A 17296-nucleotide genomic window follows, 5' to 3' on the forward strand; every position below is an offset into this window, starting at 1 on the left:
TGTACAGTCAGGTACTTAGAACAATACATCCACTATGTAATCCACTAGGTAATTTTTCAATAGTACATTTCACTACAGTATAGTCATACAATATTAGCACAATAAACGTTATACTAGTTATATATTAAATAGTAATATATTGCTATGGCATTTTATTTTACATATTAGTTCTGCTGGATGATATACTGCATTACTGAAAATGATCCACATTTTGTTTGTTAATGTTAAAAATATAAAATGATCTGTGGAGTGGTTGTATATTTGTTTGAAGTTGTTTGTTTGATTTTTATTATTTTTATAATTTATAGTATGCCTTCCCCCAGATATAAAATATTACACTTTCATTCATTTTGGTGAAAACTTATCTATTTGCCTTTAGCCTGTGACATTCGAGCAACAAGTTATCACCCCGATTACACCTGATTATATTGATTCCCTACAGTTACAATTTCAACCAGCAGAGGGCAAACACCTAGGATGTGTCAGTCTGCTTCATGGCCTTTCCCTGGTGCCTGAGGATCACAGGGAAACTCTTGTGCAGTTTTTCAGTGGGAGTGCCCATGGAGGTGGAGTGTAGAGGGAGAGGGAGAGCACAGGGAACCACAGAAGAACATTTCTCTCTCCCATGTGTCTGTGTGTCCATCCTCTGTCTCTGCACCTCCTGTCTGCTCCATCATGGAGATTGCTATGCTGGGACTGCTCCTCCTAGCTGTAACCTGTTCGCATCTGGTCTCAGGAGGCATGGATTCCTGCTACGATGACCAGGGGTCCCCGAGTCGCTGCATGCCCAAGTTTGAAAATGCGGCCTTCAACAAGACTGTGCTAGCCTCCAATGTGTGCGGCCTGCCCACTGAGGACTACTGCATGCAGGCCGGATCCACTCGCTCCTGCCACCAGTGCGATGCTGTCGACCCCCGGCGGCACCACAATGTCACCTTCCTAACCGACTTCCACACCGACGAAGAGCCCACCTGGTGGCAGAGTCAGTCCATGTTTTACGGGGTGCAGTACCCAAACTCTGTCAACCTCACCCTGCACTTGGGTAAGAACACCTGTTTCATTTCAGTCCTTTCTCTCTAATTGGCTCTTACACAAGGGCAGGATCTTCCTGGTCTATTGTCTTCTAACCAGCTTATTTGTCTTCAGATTACAACAGGAGGTCTGACACGCAAAGCCCTTAATATGTCCTGATAAAGTTATATGGATTTTAAAAGTTATAAGAAATGCATAGCACACTGTGTCAGAAACAAAAAAACTTAATACAGAGCAGCTGTCTTTTCAAACATACCATGGATGTTTTTATTTAATGCTTCAGCTCTTGTATGCAAAGCGGCATCACCCTAGAAATGGCTTAAAGTCACACTGTACACATAATTGAAGGCATATATCAGTGGGGCTCTTCTGTGCACTTTTAAGTGGTACAGACAGAAATACCGATATAGTCGGTCGCAGTCCACTGAAGTCAAGGTTCACAGCAGACGTTCTGTAATTGCAGATTGTGGAGAAATCAAAATTTAGTGCGTGTGTGTGTGTGATTGACACTAAAAGCTTGTACATTTCTGCCTTTTTGCAGAAACAGTTAGGGAAACAGCTCACCCTCCTCAGGCACTTCATTTGTTTATGTGCTGGTGGTGGAAACATATTTCACCCACATCGCTGCTATTGATAACATGGACCATTTGAGCATGCACAAATGTACCCTTATGCTGTTTGATTGCGTTGCAGAACTGTATGGTAAGAATGAAACTGTAGAGTATCTGATGTCTAATTATCTCAAAGTGCTTGGAAGAGAGGGGCTAGCTCGCTTCATTCAGTGCCAACGCGTAGGATCTGCTGCAGTGATGCAACAGCTATTGTGTGCACTTGAAATATTCATGAGTGAGCATGGAGAGAGGGGCAGTGTACACTTAAAATGCAGAGCTGATTCTGTAACTTAACTGAGATATCCACATTGCACATCCAATCAAAATCCAAATCCAATCCATATCTTCAATGTAGAACAAAATGCCTGCTAATATCCTCACCAGCTTCATTTTACCTTAAAAATAATGTATCTAACTACCAGCAGCATTTCCTGGCCATAGGATTGTAGACAAATATTGATTTGACCTGTAGCTAAGCAACCTGTAGCTGCCTGTGGTGTGCTGGACTAGATGGCTACTTACTCTGTAAGTGTCTGATCTTTTTGCCAGTTGACACATGGTATATATTGTATTGTATGGTACTTGTCTGTAGGGGAGTCGCACATTGCTGTAAAGCCCAGAGGGGGTTATAAACATGCTAGCCACATATCTAGCTGTCTAATTCATTAAATCCATTTAATAGCCTTGGGTAGGACTCTCCCTTAAGCCCACAATAAAATACAAGACCCTCCCTGGCTCCCCTGCTCTAAAAAAAAAAAAAAAAAAAATCTCCATATTTTTTCATGCAAACTAGCTCCAAAAATCTCCATAGAGACCCCAACTGCCAACTGGCAAAAAAAAATCAATTAGTTCATGAAAATGCTCTTGGTCTCCATTGACTTTCTGACAGTTTACCCACCTTGTTTTTATTACTGCACATCTGCATAGAATGCTTTCCTTTAACCGTTTAAAAATGGAAGCAAATGCATTTAAATTTCTCTTCATTTATTCAGTACTGTTCACAAAGTATTACAGAGCCTCAAATGTCAAACATCATTGCAACAATGAAGGGAAAATGTATGTAATACTTTGTGAACATGGGGAAAATGTGAGGTAAAAAGCTAACAACACAGCCATGATGATATTGATAGTCATACAGCAGGCAGAGCTAGTTCTGTGGCTCAGGGTCACAGGGCTGTCGGGCCTGTAGGGCTCTACACACAGAGGGGGGATTGTGGACTCCCCAGTATTAATGAGTTGGTGCCTCTTCCAGCTGTGCTGTAGTTGGGTCCTTCCTGAACGGTCTGTTTTCTTTCCTCTCCAAACAAAACAAGCCGCTGCAGAAGGGAACATTTAAAACAACACACATGAAAGGAGCTATGGGGAACACACAGCAACCGGGTCAAGAGTTTGCGCAGAGAACAAACAAAACTCAAGAGAAGAAACCTGCCAGGCGGTCTGGCAACAGAGGATTCCGAATTAGGGTCAGGCTTTTCCCAGACACACGCAACATGAGCCTCATATGGTTTTCATCCGCCAAAGCTAAACGAACAGACTTCCTGTCTGGGATGGAGGGTAAAAAGAAAAGGAAGTCAGGATCAGATGGCAGGACAGTACTCCGCTGTACCCATGCTGAGAGAGAGGCGCAGCCATGCTGCTGTGGGCACAGGACACAGTTGGCAGAATAGCTGCCCGGGGAAAATGGACAGCCATTTGCTCCAGACCGGCCATCACTTCACTGACCCAATAGAAATCTAAGCATTCCTACTGTGTGATGGTCCTGTGGGCGTTTCCTGAAAAGCCACCACAGCACTCTGTCTGAACACCATCCCGAAACCGTCTCATTTCTTTTTTAATCCTCAATCTTGTCACTTCACATCACAGACAGCATCGTTGTGTACGATGGGGAAAATTCAGATAAGCCTGAGGATAAAAAACTGAATCTCTAATTACTAATCTGACTTGTTTACACAAGCACTAAAGTCTGCAGTGAATTATGTGTAGAACTGTGTCTCTTTAAATATTTAGAATGAGTAATCATTTCATATACTCTTATTAAGGCTTAATTATATACATTTCATAGTCATGATGTTTCCATACCAGTGAGTTAGTATGAATTAACAGCAAGGTTTCCCACAGGCAGGTTTCTGACTGTTTCACTTGATGCTTCACCACCGACAAGATTTATTTCAATCTGGCTTTTCAGACACTTCCTGTAAATGTTATGATACAGTAAATATTGTGATTAAAAGTTGAGTCTCAGCATCATTTCAAGGAAAATAAAGATGGGGTCAGACAGCCGTTTTTGTGTGTAGCTGTCTTGTTGAAAGAAAAAACGTATTTATTTATTTGTATTAATCTGTGTACGTGTTACCGCAGCACTGATGGGGAGCCCATCCCTCGCAACAGTTAACAGGCCCTTTTGATACAGATGGCAGACACATGGGGGTTTGCCGGGAGAAGCTCAGTAACAAAATGGTTTCATTGCACCATTCACATGATCATCAAGTATTAAAAGGCACTAGCTAAGTGGCTTTTCATTAAATAGGCCTTCCTGGTTTTGAGGCAGTGCTTTCTAACCATCACAGTATGACTTTTCATAATGTTCATGATTTGGGACAGCTCATGATTAAATAACCATTTGAAATGAACAACTCATCAAAACCTAAATATTCAATGCAAACATATGCAAAGGTGGACACACATGTATAAAACTACAGTTTTGTGTGCTTACTTTGTTTTAGTAGTAATCAATATAATGGGCTACCTAAGTTAATTCCCTGCACATAATAATTCATTTCAGCAATTCTGTCTCAGTCCCTCTCCTGCATACATCAGCTACAAAGACATGGGCGAGCCACCCTCAAAACCAAACAGTTTAATAATAAATGTATGTGATGTAGGTAAAGTGATCACTGGTGGTGCAAATAATGAGCCACCCAACTGGGTGAGTATTCCATACGTCTAAAAGAATTAAACATAATTTCATATCAGGGATAACTCCACTCCATTATGTGTTATCAGTCTTTTCCCCCCTATCTTATTAGTTCTGCTATACCTGTTCAGCCTGCCCCATAGGGAGATTCCCTGATACAAAGCCCAGTTTCAGTGTGATGGGGTAAAATTGTCAACAAGATGGAAAGAGATCAGAGAAACCACCCTTTGACAAAGGATAACCGCTTCTGCGCTGTGCAAAAAAGGCCATTAACCTGTCTCAGTGTGTGCATTACACTGTATCACAATGTCTTCGGCATTGTATTTTTTTCAAACATATTAGTCCAAGAACAGGAGGAGGAAACAGGGAATAAGTGACAAACTGTGTTTTGGTATCAAGTCAGTTCTGTAATTTTTCATAACTGGAGGCTGTCAGATTGAATGATTTCACCTGTATGAAGCTGTCAATGTCCCGAATGCAGTAATCCTTTAATGATCATACATATAAATACATGCCAAATGCTGTGTCATGTTATTAATGGTTCAAGAGACAACACACAGAAATAAAAACTAAAAATACAAGACAGGAACAATGTGTGTTTTATTTAAATTAATACTCAGGAGGAAAACATTGCATCTACTTGACTCATCTCATCCTCTCATTATTTTTCAGGAGATCTGTATTATTCCTCATACTTGGAGATAGTGTAAGATCATTCAGAACCAGTTAGCATGGCTAGTAGGGGGAGGGCAGGGCATCAGTGTGGGGTAATAAGCAGGAAATGGAACTCTCAACCTGGAGGTCATGGGTTCAAATTCTGGCCAAAGCATTGTTGTCATTCCAATCCTTAATTTTTCTCAGATTTAAAATTCCTTCCTCTTTGTGGTCTCTGTATTAGGACGTTTCATTTCTGTCCTCTAACTGTCAGGGGTGTGACTGCAAAATTGCTTCATTAGGCAAAAAGATTCAGTGAAGTACATCTTTCAAGTTACCAAGGTAACCACAGCGGTCTTCATTTGATCAATTTCGGTCAAGGGAATTTGTAGAACGAGCGTGTAATGTATTGGCAGGGAAGTCATCACATCTAACAGCGTGATAAAGTCGGCTGCCCACGGATCAATTGATTCCTCTGTCAGTTCATGAAATGCTGGCTGCTGTGTTGGTTTACATGCGAGGCAGTGCATGTGGAGTGCACTGAGATTGATTGGAGATCTGCGAAGAACAAGAGCAGCAACCACCATTGACCATGTATCTAAATATGGCAAAAATATTTTTTTAAAAATAAATAAAATCCATGTATGTCCTGTTTAATTCAATTTTGACTGAGGACATTTTTTTCTGCTATTGCATTGGCAATTCCCAGGCTGTAGTGGCTGTTTTCTCAAACAAAGACCAAACACCACAATTAAGCTCAGCCACAAATTAATCAAAACTTCCCCGTTCCTGCCTGCCAAATCCCTCTCCCTCCAACTAATTTAATTTTGAAGAAATCTTCTCTTAAACTGGATCCCTCAAGACGTCAACAAAATTTTGAGACGCTGGTCTTTGGCAACAGTTCTCTGGGATGACTGCCTTGCTGTCTGCACCTCCGCGCAAATCCTGGAGATAAGAGCACAAAAAATGCTTTAAGTGATGCATTCACTCTGATTGTAGAGGAAAGCAGGGCCACGTGCGGAGTGGCTGGTGAGTGAGACTGAAGTGTAAAAGTGCAAAAAAGTACTAATGCATTTAACTAAAAATCGGCCCTGTGAGGGAGAGCGTTCAACTTGGAGCTGGAGGAACACGGATATAATACTCAGTATCAACACGAGTAGAATGCCAACAAGCCCGGCCTTTCAGGGCTGGGAGAAAACCACACCAACCCATCTCTGCAGATGTGTTTGCTGTGTGTGATTGACCCAGGAATCCTGCAAAATCCTACGTCGGTGCTGGCCTTTCAAATCAGATTTCCCTTTCAGAAGTCAGTGCTCCAGTACCTGATTTGGGACCTGAGACCTCGTTATGCATTCAAACATTTAAATTTTATTTTTCCTGTGACTGAATGCACCAAAAGATATTTGTTCACACCAAAGTGGGCTTTCCCAGCCATTTCAGTTACTCAGCTTCCCATGAGCAGTGCACTGGCTGCAAGAAAAATTATATAGTAAATCCTTTAACTGAGATTCTGAGGCTCATAAATTAGAAATTAGCATACTTTGAATGCTTAAAGAGCTGCTTTCTCTCCCACTGTCTCTCGATCTCCCTCCTCACAGTATCTCCCTACATCATTTAAATGCATCATTAATGCTGCTCTGGGAAGCCTCCACAAAAGGACATCGTGTTTCGTTCCTTGACCTGTGCATTTTCAAGTGATGGGGGTGGATTTTTTTATAATATTTACTTTGCGACTGCTGTAGCATCTTCAGAATACAAACAGATCAGAGCAAAGGCACAGTCTCCTTGCCAATGTGATGTCCTGTCTTGAAAACTTCCTTGGGCCCAAGCGCAATGTGTAAATGCCAAAAAGTATTGCTTCAGATTTGTCCTGCACCTATCTGAATATGCTTCACAGCTCCCGGTCCAGGCTCTTGTCATCTCAAAACTGGACTACTGCAATGCTGTCCTGGCTGACCTACCTGCATCCACCATTATGCCACGCGGCAGCACATCTGGTTTCCAATCAACCAAAGAGAGCCCACGGTGCACCTCTGTTTGTCTTGCTCCACTGGCTCCCTGTAGGTGCCCACATCAAGTTCCAGGCCTTGATGCTTGCATTCAGAACATCCAAAAAAATTGCACCTACCTAGCTGAACTTAATATTACAAGTCTATATTCCCTCCCGACTGCTACACTCAGCTACGGATTGGCGTCTGGTGGTCCCATCATATCAAAAATCACTTTACAGAACCTTTTCTGACGTTGTCCCCCAATGGTGGAACGAAATTCCAAACTTCATCCATTCCATTGAGTTTCTCTTTATCTTCAAGAAAAATCTGAAAACACAGCTCTTCTGTGCTCACCTAAACACCAGAAACATTACCCCCTAAAGCAATTTCTTATATTGTAAACTTTGAAAAAAAAGTTTTTACTCTATGGTTTCACGCACCTTTATCTCTGCCAGCCATCTTGTACCTTGTCTGGCTAACTGTTGAAATGTGGTCATGCTGTGCTTCTAATATTTATAATATTTATATATATTACTCCTTATATGGATTTTTGTTGTACTCTGCCTCACTTGTGGATAAAAGCGTGTGCCAAATGTAAATGTAAATGTTTTATATCTAGGAAATGTGACATCCAAACTTGTCAGGCACCAGAAATGACAAACTCAACATTTAGCCTTCATGTTATAAGACCTTTATTAATTTAGGTGGATTCCTTTCATTTCACTCCCCAACTAAGTTGTGACATGATTCAAAGGTTTTCCAGCTTACAGCATCAATAGTTTTGCTTTCAGTTTAATATGAAGTTAATTTATTTAGAGCCTTGCTCCTGACTCCCTGAGAGCCTGTCTGATGTTTTCGATCTAAGTTCCCTCCTTGAAGATCCTTGTATATCCAGAATGTAGGTCAAAGTCAAGAAACAGACCTTTAAAAATCTTAACCATTTTCACTGCAACAAAGTTTAAAAAAAATTCTTATACTTTGTTTTTTTTTTCTTTTTACTCGGCTTTACCTTTTAGTGTTGTTTTCCTTGTGTAGTCTGATTAATTCAGCCAGTCGGGCTGGGTTTTATAAAATGGCTTTGCAGGAACAGAAATTTCAATGAGAGTAAATGACCTTCTTCCATGCTTCATTATTAGCATTTTATTTTGTTATATAACTGTAGTCTTAGTTCTGGAAGCCATTTTTCCACATAAAGGTGGGCTTGGTTTTAATCGATTTGGTTATCTGTGGTCTGCAGGGAAGGCCTTCGAGATCACATACATTCGGCTGAAGTTCCACACCAGTCGCCCAGAGAGCTTTGCTATTTACAAGCGCTTGAAGGAGGGGGGACCCTGGCTTCCCTACCAGTACTATAGCGCCTCCTGTCAGAAGACGTACAGGAGAGATGCCAAGGGTTACATTCGCCCTGGTGATGACGAGAGGATGGCCCTTTGCACAGATGAGTTCAGCGACATCTCTCCACTGACTGGCGGAAACGTGGCATTCTCCACCCTTGAAGGACGGCCCAGTGCCTACAACTTCGACCAGAGTCCAGTGCTTCAGGTAACATACTGCGTTTGTGCCTACTTCTGCCTGTGCTTATATATGTGTTACACAGTATCTTCAGGCCTGAAATTCTACCCCATCCCATTTCATGGAATGTCGTAAAGAAAAAAATTGGTTTTGGTTTTGGTTGTTTTCCACTGTTATTTAGTTTATACCATCTAAATATAGAGAGGTGGATGTGAATGATTGAATACAGTGGATATAAAGCACTCGCAGCAGAGAAAGATGTATTTGAATATCCCAAAGACAGGAGTGCAGCCAGGTCTGAGTGTTGGAATTATTTAAGGTTTTTTTTTATCACTGCCGCTGTGTCCTGCAGGTAGAAACAGGTAGGAGGTACATGCGCTCTCTTTAAAGAAGCCACAGCGCCAAAGTGTTGTCAGCGGGAGTTCTGTTTTAATCTATGGCACTCACTCACTGTTCATCCCCCCTGTTGAACACCCTCATTTCAGCAGCCTGGTGTTTTAAAAATGAACGCCCATCAGCTGGAATACATGCTAATCTGCAGAACATAGCTTGATAGAGATGTTTTTTCAGCGAAATGCCTCAGGGGGTTGAAAAAAATTGGATTAAGTCTGGTGTGTGTGTTTTTTTTTTCTTCAAGTGAGCATTGTGTCCTGTATTTGGGGTGGGGGGGGGGGGGGGGGGGGGGCGTAATATGTTGGGGGGAGTGTTGCTAAAGTCGGATTGGGCTCCTGCTGCAGGTCTGCCTCTTCTTTGGAAATGCTATGGATAGGATTATGTGGCTTAACAACAACCACTTAATTCACAGGCAGAAATGTGGAACCCTCTATTTTGGAGCCCCCCCACCCCCTCAGCCCATTCCATTCCATCGCCTGGTTTCAAAATGAGTATGAATTCCTTTCCGAAAGGGAGATGTGTGTGTGCAGTCAGCTGGTACCTCTATTCTGCTTTTCTCTGTTGTGTTGTATTTTATTTTCTCCCGGTTTTTGCCTCATGTATCTGAAACATGTTGGGGTGAGCATGAAACAGTGCTGGTAACAATGTCTAGCCATCAAAGTCATTACTGGCCTTCACCTTGCCATATGCAATCGATAAAACATATCCTCTAGCCATGGACAGAAACGCAGTGGACCAACTCTCTTGATCTTGCTCCTCTAGCCAATGGGATTAAGCATGTTTATGACATAGATGACTATAAATGGTAACGCTGGTAACAATGCCAGAGGAAGCAAGAGTGGTGAGGAAGTAGCTCAATAAAAAAGCTGTTTTCCTGTGTTCCACTACATGGAATTTGCTTAGCAGATGCTCTTATCCAGAGCAGCTTGCATAATTTAGTTATCTGTTCATGTAGCTAGAAACCGGTGCAATTAATACACCACCATTGAGGTGTGGAACCAGCAGTATGGTGCAGTGGTAAGAAGCAGGACTCATAACCCTAAGGTTTTCTGTTCAATTCCCTGCTGTGGCACTGTTGTTGTGCCCTTGGGCAAGACACTTAATCCAGAATTGCCCCAGTAAATATCCAGCTGAATAAATGGATAACCTGTCAGAACAGCAACCTGTGTAACTTGCTCTGGAGAAGAGTGTCTCCTAAGCATTTACATGTAAATTCCATTCAGGTTAAGCACCTTGCCCAAGGGTAAAACAGCAGAGCTCACGGTAGGATCAAACACCAGCAACTCAAGGTAGGATCAAACTGGAAACCTTCAGGTTATAAGCCCTTAACCGCTGTTATTGTATTTCAAGCAGCCACCAGTCAACCATTAATGTATGTGTTATATTTGGATGAACCAGACAAACATTTCATAGCATTCTTCACTTGTTTCAGAAATAGTCAGGTGTTTGACCTGAACAGAGATACCATGGATCACTGTGGATATCAGCATGCACATCACGGCAGTTTGATCAGCATTGCCAAATGGAAGAGTAGCCGGGCAGCTTCCCAGTGTACGCCAACATACAATGCTGAGTGATGGTCTCTGTGTTTCTGTCACACGACACATTTAAGCATGTATGCCATGGCCCTGCAGTGTGAATAAGGAAGTGTTTTGGGGAATGTTTCAGAACACAGTTTGCCATTAGTTCCATCTACCCTTAAAAAACCGCAATGTCGAGTGCAACATTTGTGTACTCCAGGCACTTCACCATCGTGCTCTGCTGAATTTAAAATTAAAAGCTGTGTCATTGCATTACACGTTTCGGTGCTGGCCTGACATTCCCATTAATTCACAGGAGCTGTAATTAAAATGAGTTCTAATTAGCTGTAATATGAAGAGCAAAGAGCTAGTGTTTCATTTATTTTTTACTTCTGCACCGGGCTGTGGGCGCTGCCACCTCGCTGACTGCTCCTCTTCCATCTGCTCTTCACTAGCAGTACCAAACCCTAAGCTGTTCATTGTAGGTCTGTGTTTGTCATAGTGCCGTACTGTGCTCACAGTAAAAAAGTTAATTTGCTGAAGCAAACTGTGGCATCCCACCCAGGATTTTAGCCCCTGACCCTTTGGCTGAATCTATGTGAATACATTTTTCCTTGTAATTGTGGGTAAGGCCTCCTACCTTGTACCATGTGGGACTGCTTTTATAGCTAAGTGGTTAAATGGACCACAGACATGAGTACAGGTTTGTGTTTGACTGGTATTCCTGTGGACCTCCACCATTAATACTTAAACATCCAATTACTCACCATGCTAGCACTGTATGTTTGTTTTATTAGTCTAAAATTGCTATTTTTTTACTCTCTTCCATGTATGTTGTTGGTGTGGTCAGTTATTTGGATTTGAAGTTAGTTACATAGATCTATGTAAAATAGAGGATAAAGGGTAATTATATTAGCATGCTATCATTTTCTAGAATCAATTAAGACCTTAAAATGGCTGGATGTTTTAGTCATCAATATCATACAATATATCTTACAAGCTGTCAAGGCACAGGCACAGACTCACATGCAGACCAGGAGTAATCAGGTTCCAAGAGACTTTATAGGAATGGTAAATCACAGGGCAGGTTAGTAATGGCAAAACAGGCAGGGTTAAAACCAGAAAGGCAGTCTGGGGCAGAACAAGCGAGGAGCAGGGATCGAAACCAGGAGCAGGCTGGGTCAAACCGGGCAGGCAGGCAGAACAGGCAACAAGGCAGGGTGGCGGGCAGGGACGAAGTCAGAAGTCAGGCAAAAGTCAGCGTAGGAATAACACAAACAACTAATCAGGCAGGTACAAAACAGGTAGGCACTTGTTAGAAACTGGCAATGAGACAGAAACAAGCAGGTAGATAAAGACAGGCCTAACGAGGAGATGGAATGCAGGTGGGCAGGCAGGCAGGTGGGGGCGATCAGGAAATCAGGTGGGCGGGGACAGGGCAGAGAGCAGGGCAGAAACACATGGGATCTGTAAACAAAAGCACATGGACCACATAGACAGACAGGGAGAACACAAAAACAATAGCTAGGGAGCCAAAGTACTGACGCAAACAAACATAACTATTTGCAAACTAAAATTTGCTTAGGTTTAATGAAAGTCTGATGACAAACAGAGAAAGGTGGACAAAATAGTGACGTTACCATATTACAGTGCAATGCAAAACATACAGAATATATAAGAATTTCGTCAGTGCCAACTAATTAGCTGTTTACCTGATACTAATAGTTGGTGTTGGCTAACTAATGTTTATTAGTAGATATTGTTCAGTGAGTGGCAATGTTTCTGTCTCCTGTTTTGTAGTTAGACTAACAAGCTAATACAGATCTACAGTTTGCTAACCAGCAAGCTAGCTTTATAACAGCACTTCTTTCATGGGCTCCTCATTTTCTATTCACCATTCCTTTTGGCCTGGTTAACTACATCAACATAGCAACATCACAACAATAAGCTTGAATCAACAGCTGTGTCTGAATCTGGGCTATACCAAAGGATGTCTCCTATATCTTCAAGGGCAGAAGGTCACAGACCCAGTACTAAGCAGAGATTTATAGCATAGCTAAGGAAAAAAATGGTCATCCATGCCCAGGGTTGGGAGGGTTACTTTTAATATGTATTCCACTACAGATTACAGAATACTTGCCCTAAAATGTAATTTGTAATTTATTCTGTTAGATTGCTCAAGGTAAGTAATGTAATGTAAATACTTTGGATTACTTTCTGAACACTGTGTTTTTAATTTTTAAAAGTTTGTAAGTAAAAGTGTGAATGTGGCATAAACTGGTTGGGTGATTCTCACGAACATTACTGCAATACATAAACTACAGTCTATATTTTTTAAATATGATAACATTTCACATGAAAAACATCTAAAGCATTTTATGAAAATTTTATAAGGACGTGCACCAGTATAATTCATCTGACTAAGGTTCTGAACGGTTAGGGTGACCATACGTCCTCTTTTTCCCAGACATGTCCTCGTTTTGGGACCTAAAACATGCGTTTCTAAACGAGGACATGTCCAGGAAAAAAAGAGGACGTATGGTCACCCTATGAATGGTTATTTTTAGAATGTTCACTTAGCATTGTTGTGGCTAACATTTTGGCACCCCCATGTTAAGTCTTTGGGAATTTCATTGCAGTTTCTTCAGAATTGTAAAAACTACATTACACGAAAACATGAGTTAGAAAAGGCACGAGCCACTCTAAATACATTGTAAGTGAGAAAGGAGTAGCTTAACAATTTAATGAATAATATGCGTAGTGTGAAATTGTTGGAGTAATCACAATTTTGAACATGTGAATTTTCACTTGTTTTGCCACTGTATGTACTCGTTAGCTAGTTAGCTTCAATACTATAGGCTACCTACTAGCCTACTAGCTGAATAGCTAATCCAATGCAGCCAAACTACACTATATGGACAAAAGTATTTGGATGCCTGACCATTACATTGCAATGACATTGTATTCAAATACATATACTTTAATATGGAGTTGGTCCCCCTTTTGCAGCTATAACAGCTTCCACTCTTCTTGGAAGGCTTTCCACAAGATTTTGGAGTGTTTCTGTGGGAATTTGTGCCCATTCATTCTGTAGAGCATTTATGAGGTCAGGCACTGATGTTGGACGAGAAGGCCTGGCTCGCAATCTCCATTCAAGTTCATCCCAAAGGTGCTCGATGGGGTTGAGGTCAGGGCTCTGTGCGGGCCAGTCAAGTCCTTCCACATCAAACTCATCAAACCATGTCGGAGTTGTCTATCATTGGATAGATTTTCCAACTGAATAAACATTAAATGAAAAAAATAAATGAAATTAAATTAAAAAAAACCCATGCAATCCCTTCAGTAATCTAAATATTTTTAAAATATAACTGTAATTTGATTACCATTAATTTAAATGGTAACTGTAATGGAATACAGTTACTCATATTTTGTATTTTAAATACATAACACTGTTACATGTATTCCGTTACTCCCCAATCCTGTCCATACCATGTTACAACTGTGATAGATATTGTGATTTAAAGTCACTGCACTTGTGTATAAAATACCATACAAACAAGGCAAGGCTTTGATGATTCTATATTTTCTTTATTCTTTAGGAGTGAACAAAAGACCCCATCACCTTTGTGTTGCCTTTGGTTAGTATTCATCATAGAATAGAGTAATAGAGTCTTGTGTTTAGTATGTATAAGTGGTTACTCTTTAGCAAGTATCCATTAGACCCAGCACAGAGAGGCTGTTTGTAAGTTGCATATGTTTTGAGTGTAAGCACTGCAGCAAAAACTCTACAGTCTCATGTATGCAGGCTGCTGGCAGGTCCTCAAGGTCCTCACACTGCAAGATAGGAACGAACCTTTTATTTACAAGATTCCCAACATGTCCTTAGATTGAAGCTATACCCTTACAAGAGGGAGGTCAATATAATGTCTGTACATTTAAAGGCTACTATATAGATTATTATTTTGTTGAAAGATACCTTCTGATTCAAATAATAGTAGAGAAAGTATTTGACTCTTATATGTAGCTAGCATTCCCCTTTAAGACTGAGAAAAACTGCCAGTATAAACGTCCTGTGTCAATATGAATCCCCGCATAAGCAGATAAATTGACAGATCTCCCTCTATTGGCTGTGAATGGGCTTCTTTTTATATTTCACGAACAAGAAGTCAGATAATTGATCATTCTTTTTTCTATTTGAAAGGAGAATCAATGATGCTATTTCATTTATTAGATTTTTTCTCCTGTTTGGTGTTTGAAAGTCGATATTAAAGAATGCATCGATTGCCGTTGCATTCGTGAGCACCAGTGCCTGGCGGCACCCATACCGATGTCTATCACATTTTCGCAGCAGCGAGCTGACCTTTTCTGATGGAGCTGAACGGTGGCATGTGTCCACTGACACGAGGACATGCTCTGCGGGGTTAGGCAGGACCGTGTCTTCAAGCATGGCTGTGGAGACATCACTGGGTAAAGAAATGGGTGGTGCCTGCTGTAATGGACTGCCTTTCATTTTGTCCTGGCTATTTAAGACTTCGTGTAAACATTGCTGTGCATTTGTTCAGAGAGTGGAATGCTGGAAAATTGTACTTATTTTCTTTTTGGATTGTTGCTTGATGTTTTGTCCCAGCATGTACAACAATAAACTGAGGTGCACCACCACTCCACAGAGGTCCCATTATTTTTTATGGTCTTGACGCCCACTTATAACTAGGTTTTCCCAGTCTTACTACCTCACCGCCATTACTGTGGAGGTAGCGAGGGCTCTCTAGCTAACAAAACTGTCACCCTGTGCGGCGTGTCACGCGCCCAGCGAAATAAATGTATATAGAATGGCTATTTGACTCGTGCCGCTTTCCATCAGGTTACCTCAGTGAAGGCACCAGCCCTGTGTTAATCAACACGTCTATCATTAGATCGAAGTGGCCCATGTTCAAAATCGGAGGGTTGTCAATCATCATAGATGAAGTGGCGGATCCATAGTAGGTGTTTTTGTGAAAGTGTTGTCAGTGTCATCATCATTTGTATGTTGTCAAGGTTTTACTGATTCTGCTCCTGGAATATGCACAAGATAAAATTAAGACAGGCAAGGTAAAAATAGTAACATACAAGGGAGTCCTTATTTGGGTATGCTTTTTAATATCATTCTCCTTGTTTATTCTTCTTGGCAGTGTGCAATGAGCAATGATCCTGCACAACACCCTTTGAAGTAATAATCTCAGTACTACCTTGTCATCGAAGAACTGAGAAAGACACATGTATTTTAGATAAGAAATGTTAAATCCAGGACACAGGAATTGAGTACCAGTTGGGTTCTTTGTATTGAATGAAAATCTCTTTGGGTGTGGGTACAGATTTGATAGACTTCGCAGCAGCAACACAACTTTCCTCACCCGAAACAATGGCCAACTCCGGATCCCTGGGCATAGACGCGTGGTCCTCAGCACCAGCTAGCCGCAGGGACAAAGCAAAATGGATTTTATCAAGCAACTGTGACACTACAAAATTTCATAAACAATAATGGAGTAATTATTATACAGGCGAGAGTGCAGTCTTCTTAGCGGGATGGAGGAACGTTAAATATCTGTTCGATCTGCTCCTTTTTTTTGAGAACAGAGCAAATGCAGAAGTAGGATGCTTGGGAGAAATGGCTAAATAGTGCTGCCCATTTTTGATGAATCAGGGAGCAGACAATGCAGGGACATCATAGGAGTATTGTGCGTTCGCATTGTGTGATTCAAGCCAAACAGGAGCGATCACAAGGGCAAACACTTTTGATCTAAATTTGAGGGGGTTGTAAGATCCTCCCTCATATTTGTTTTGCTGTGATTTTAGTGACTTTGTAATATTTTGTATTTATCCTGTTATGTTGTAATTCATTCCCTCAGGTTACAGAGTTGAACTCGCAATCAGAAGGTGACGGATTTGAATTATGTGCGGGTTACTGCTGGTCTGACCTCATAGTGAGAGACTTAGCCTGGTCTGTTTTGGTAAATATCCAGCAGAGCAAATGACCAGCGTTTAAACTGCAAGCTGCGCGTGTTGCTCTGGATAAGGTGATAAATAAATGACCACATGAACTTGCGCGCCTGCTTTGCAGGGACAAGCTGAGTTCACAGTCCAGGAAGCAGAGATGCAGTAGCTCAGTGCAGGGGCCCTGTAGGTCAGCGGTGGAGGTTAGCAGACTGGGAACCCAGCTGAGCCTCTGATGGCTGATGTGGCTCGAGGGGAGTGTCACATCACATCAGACCTGTCTCCCTGTGACTGACAGATCCCCGCCACGGAGCACAGCCAAGAACAGGCCGAGCCATCAGAGGCGAAGCCAGGCCCCTCAAAATCGGATGTCCTGCGGTAGCATCTCTCCTTCTGTTACCCAGCATCCCTAGGGCACACACTGAGCCGCCCATCCTCCCGTCTCAGTCAGGAATGTGTCCCCCCGAGGCCCACTCAAAATGGGGTCCCGAACGGTATCCGCAAGTGTGGAGACAAAGCTGCTGTCAAACGAGGAGGGGCGTGGGCTGCCGCCCCTGGGACATCCCAAAGCAGTGTGTTTTCACAGTGTGTATTTTAGTGATGTGACTCCTTCAGAATTAACAAATGTTCAAACCAGTCACATACATAAGAATGTAACGTTACTGTAATTACAATGTCACAGCAATACTGAAGGTTAGT

General features: G+C 41.7%; 1 protein-coding gene across 1 annotated transcript in view; it reads left to right on the forward strand.

The window, feature by feature from the left end:
* Nucleotides 1–603: 603 nt before the first annotated feature.
* lamc3 (laminin, gamma 3) overlaps nt 604–17296 on the forward strand; it is a 65687-nt gene continuing 48994 nt past the window's right edge. The window contains exons 1-2 of the mRNA XM_036528345.1: nt 604–1042; nt 8440–8744. Of these exons, the coding sequence (XP_036384238.1) occupies nt 676–1042; nt 8440–8744 (672 nt within the window). The 5' untranslated portion in view covers nt 604–675. The remainder of the gene's footprint in view (nt 1043–8439; nt 8745–17296) is intronic.

The sequence above is a fragment of the Megalops cyprinoides genome, chromosome 5 (assembly GCF_013368585.1).
Source record: "Megalops cyprinoides isolate fMegCyp1 chromosome 5, fMegCyp1.pri, whole genome shotgun sequence".
NCBI classification, from domain to species: Eukaryota; Metazoa; Chordata; class Actinopteri; order Elopiformes; family Megalopidae; genus Megalops; species Megalops cyprinoides.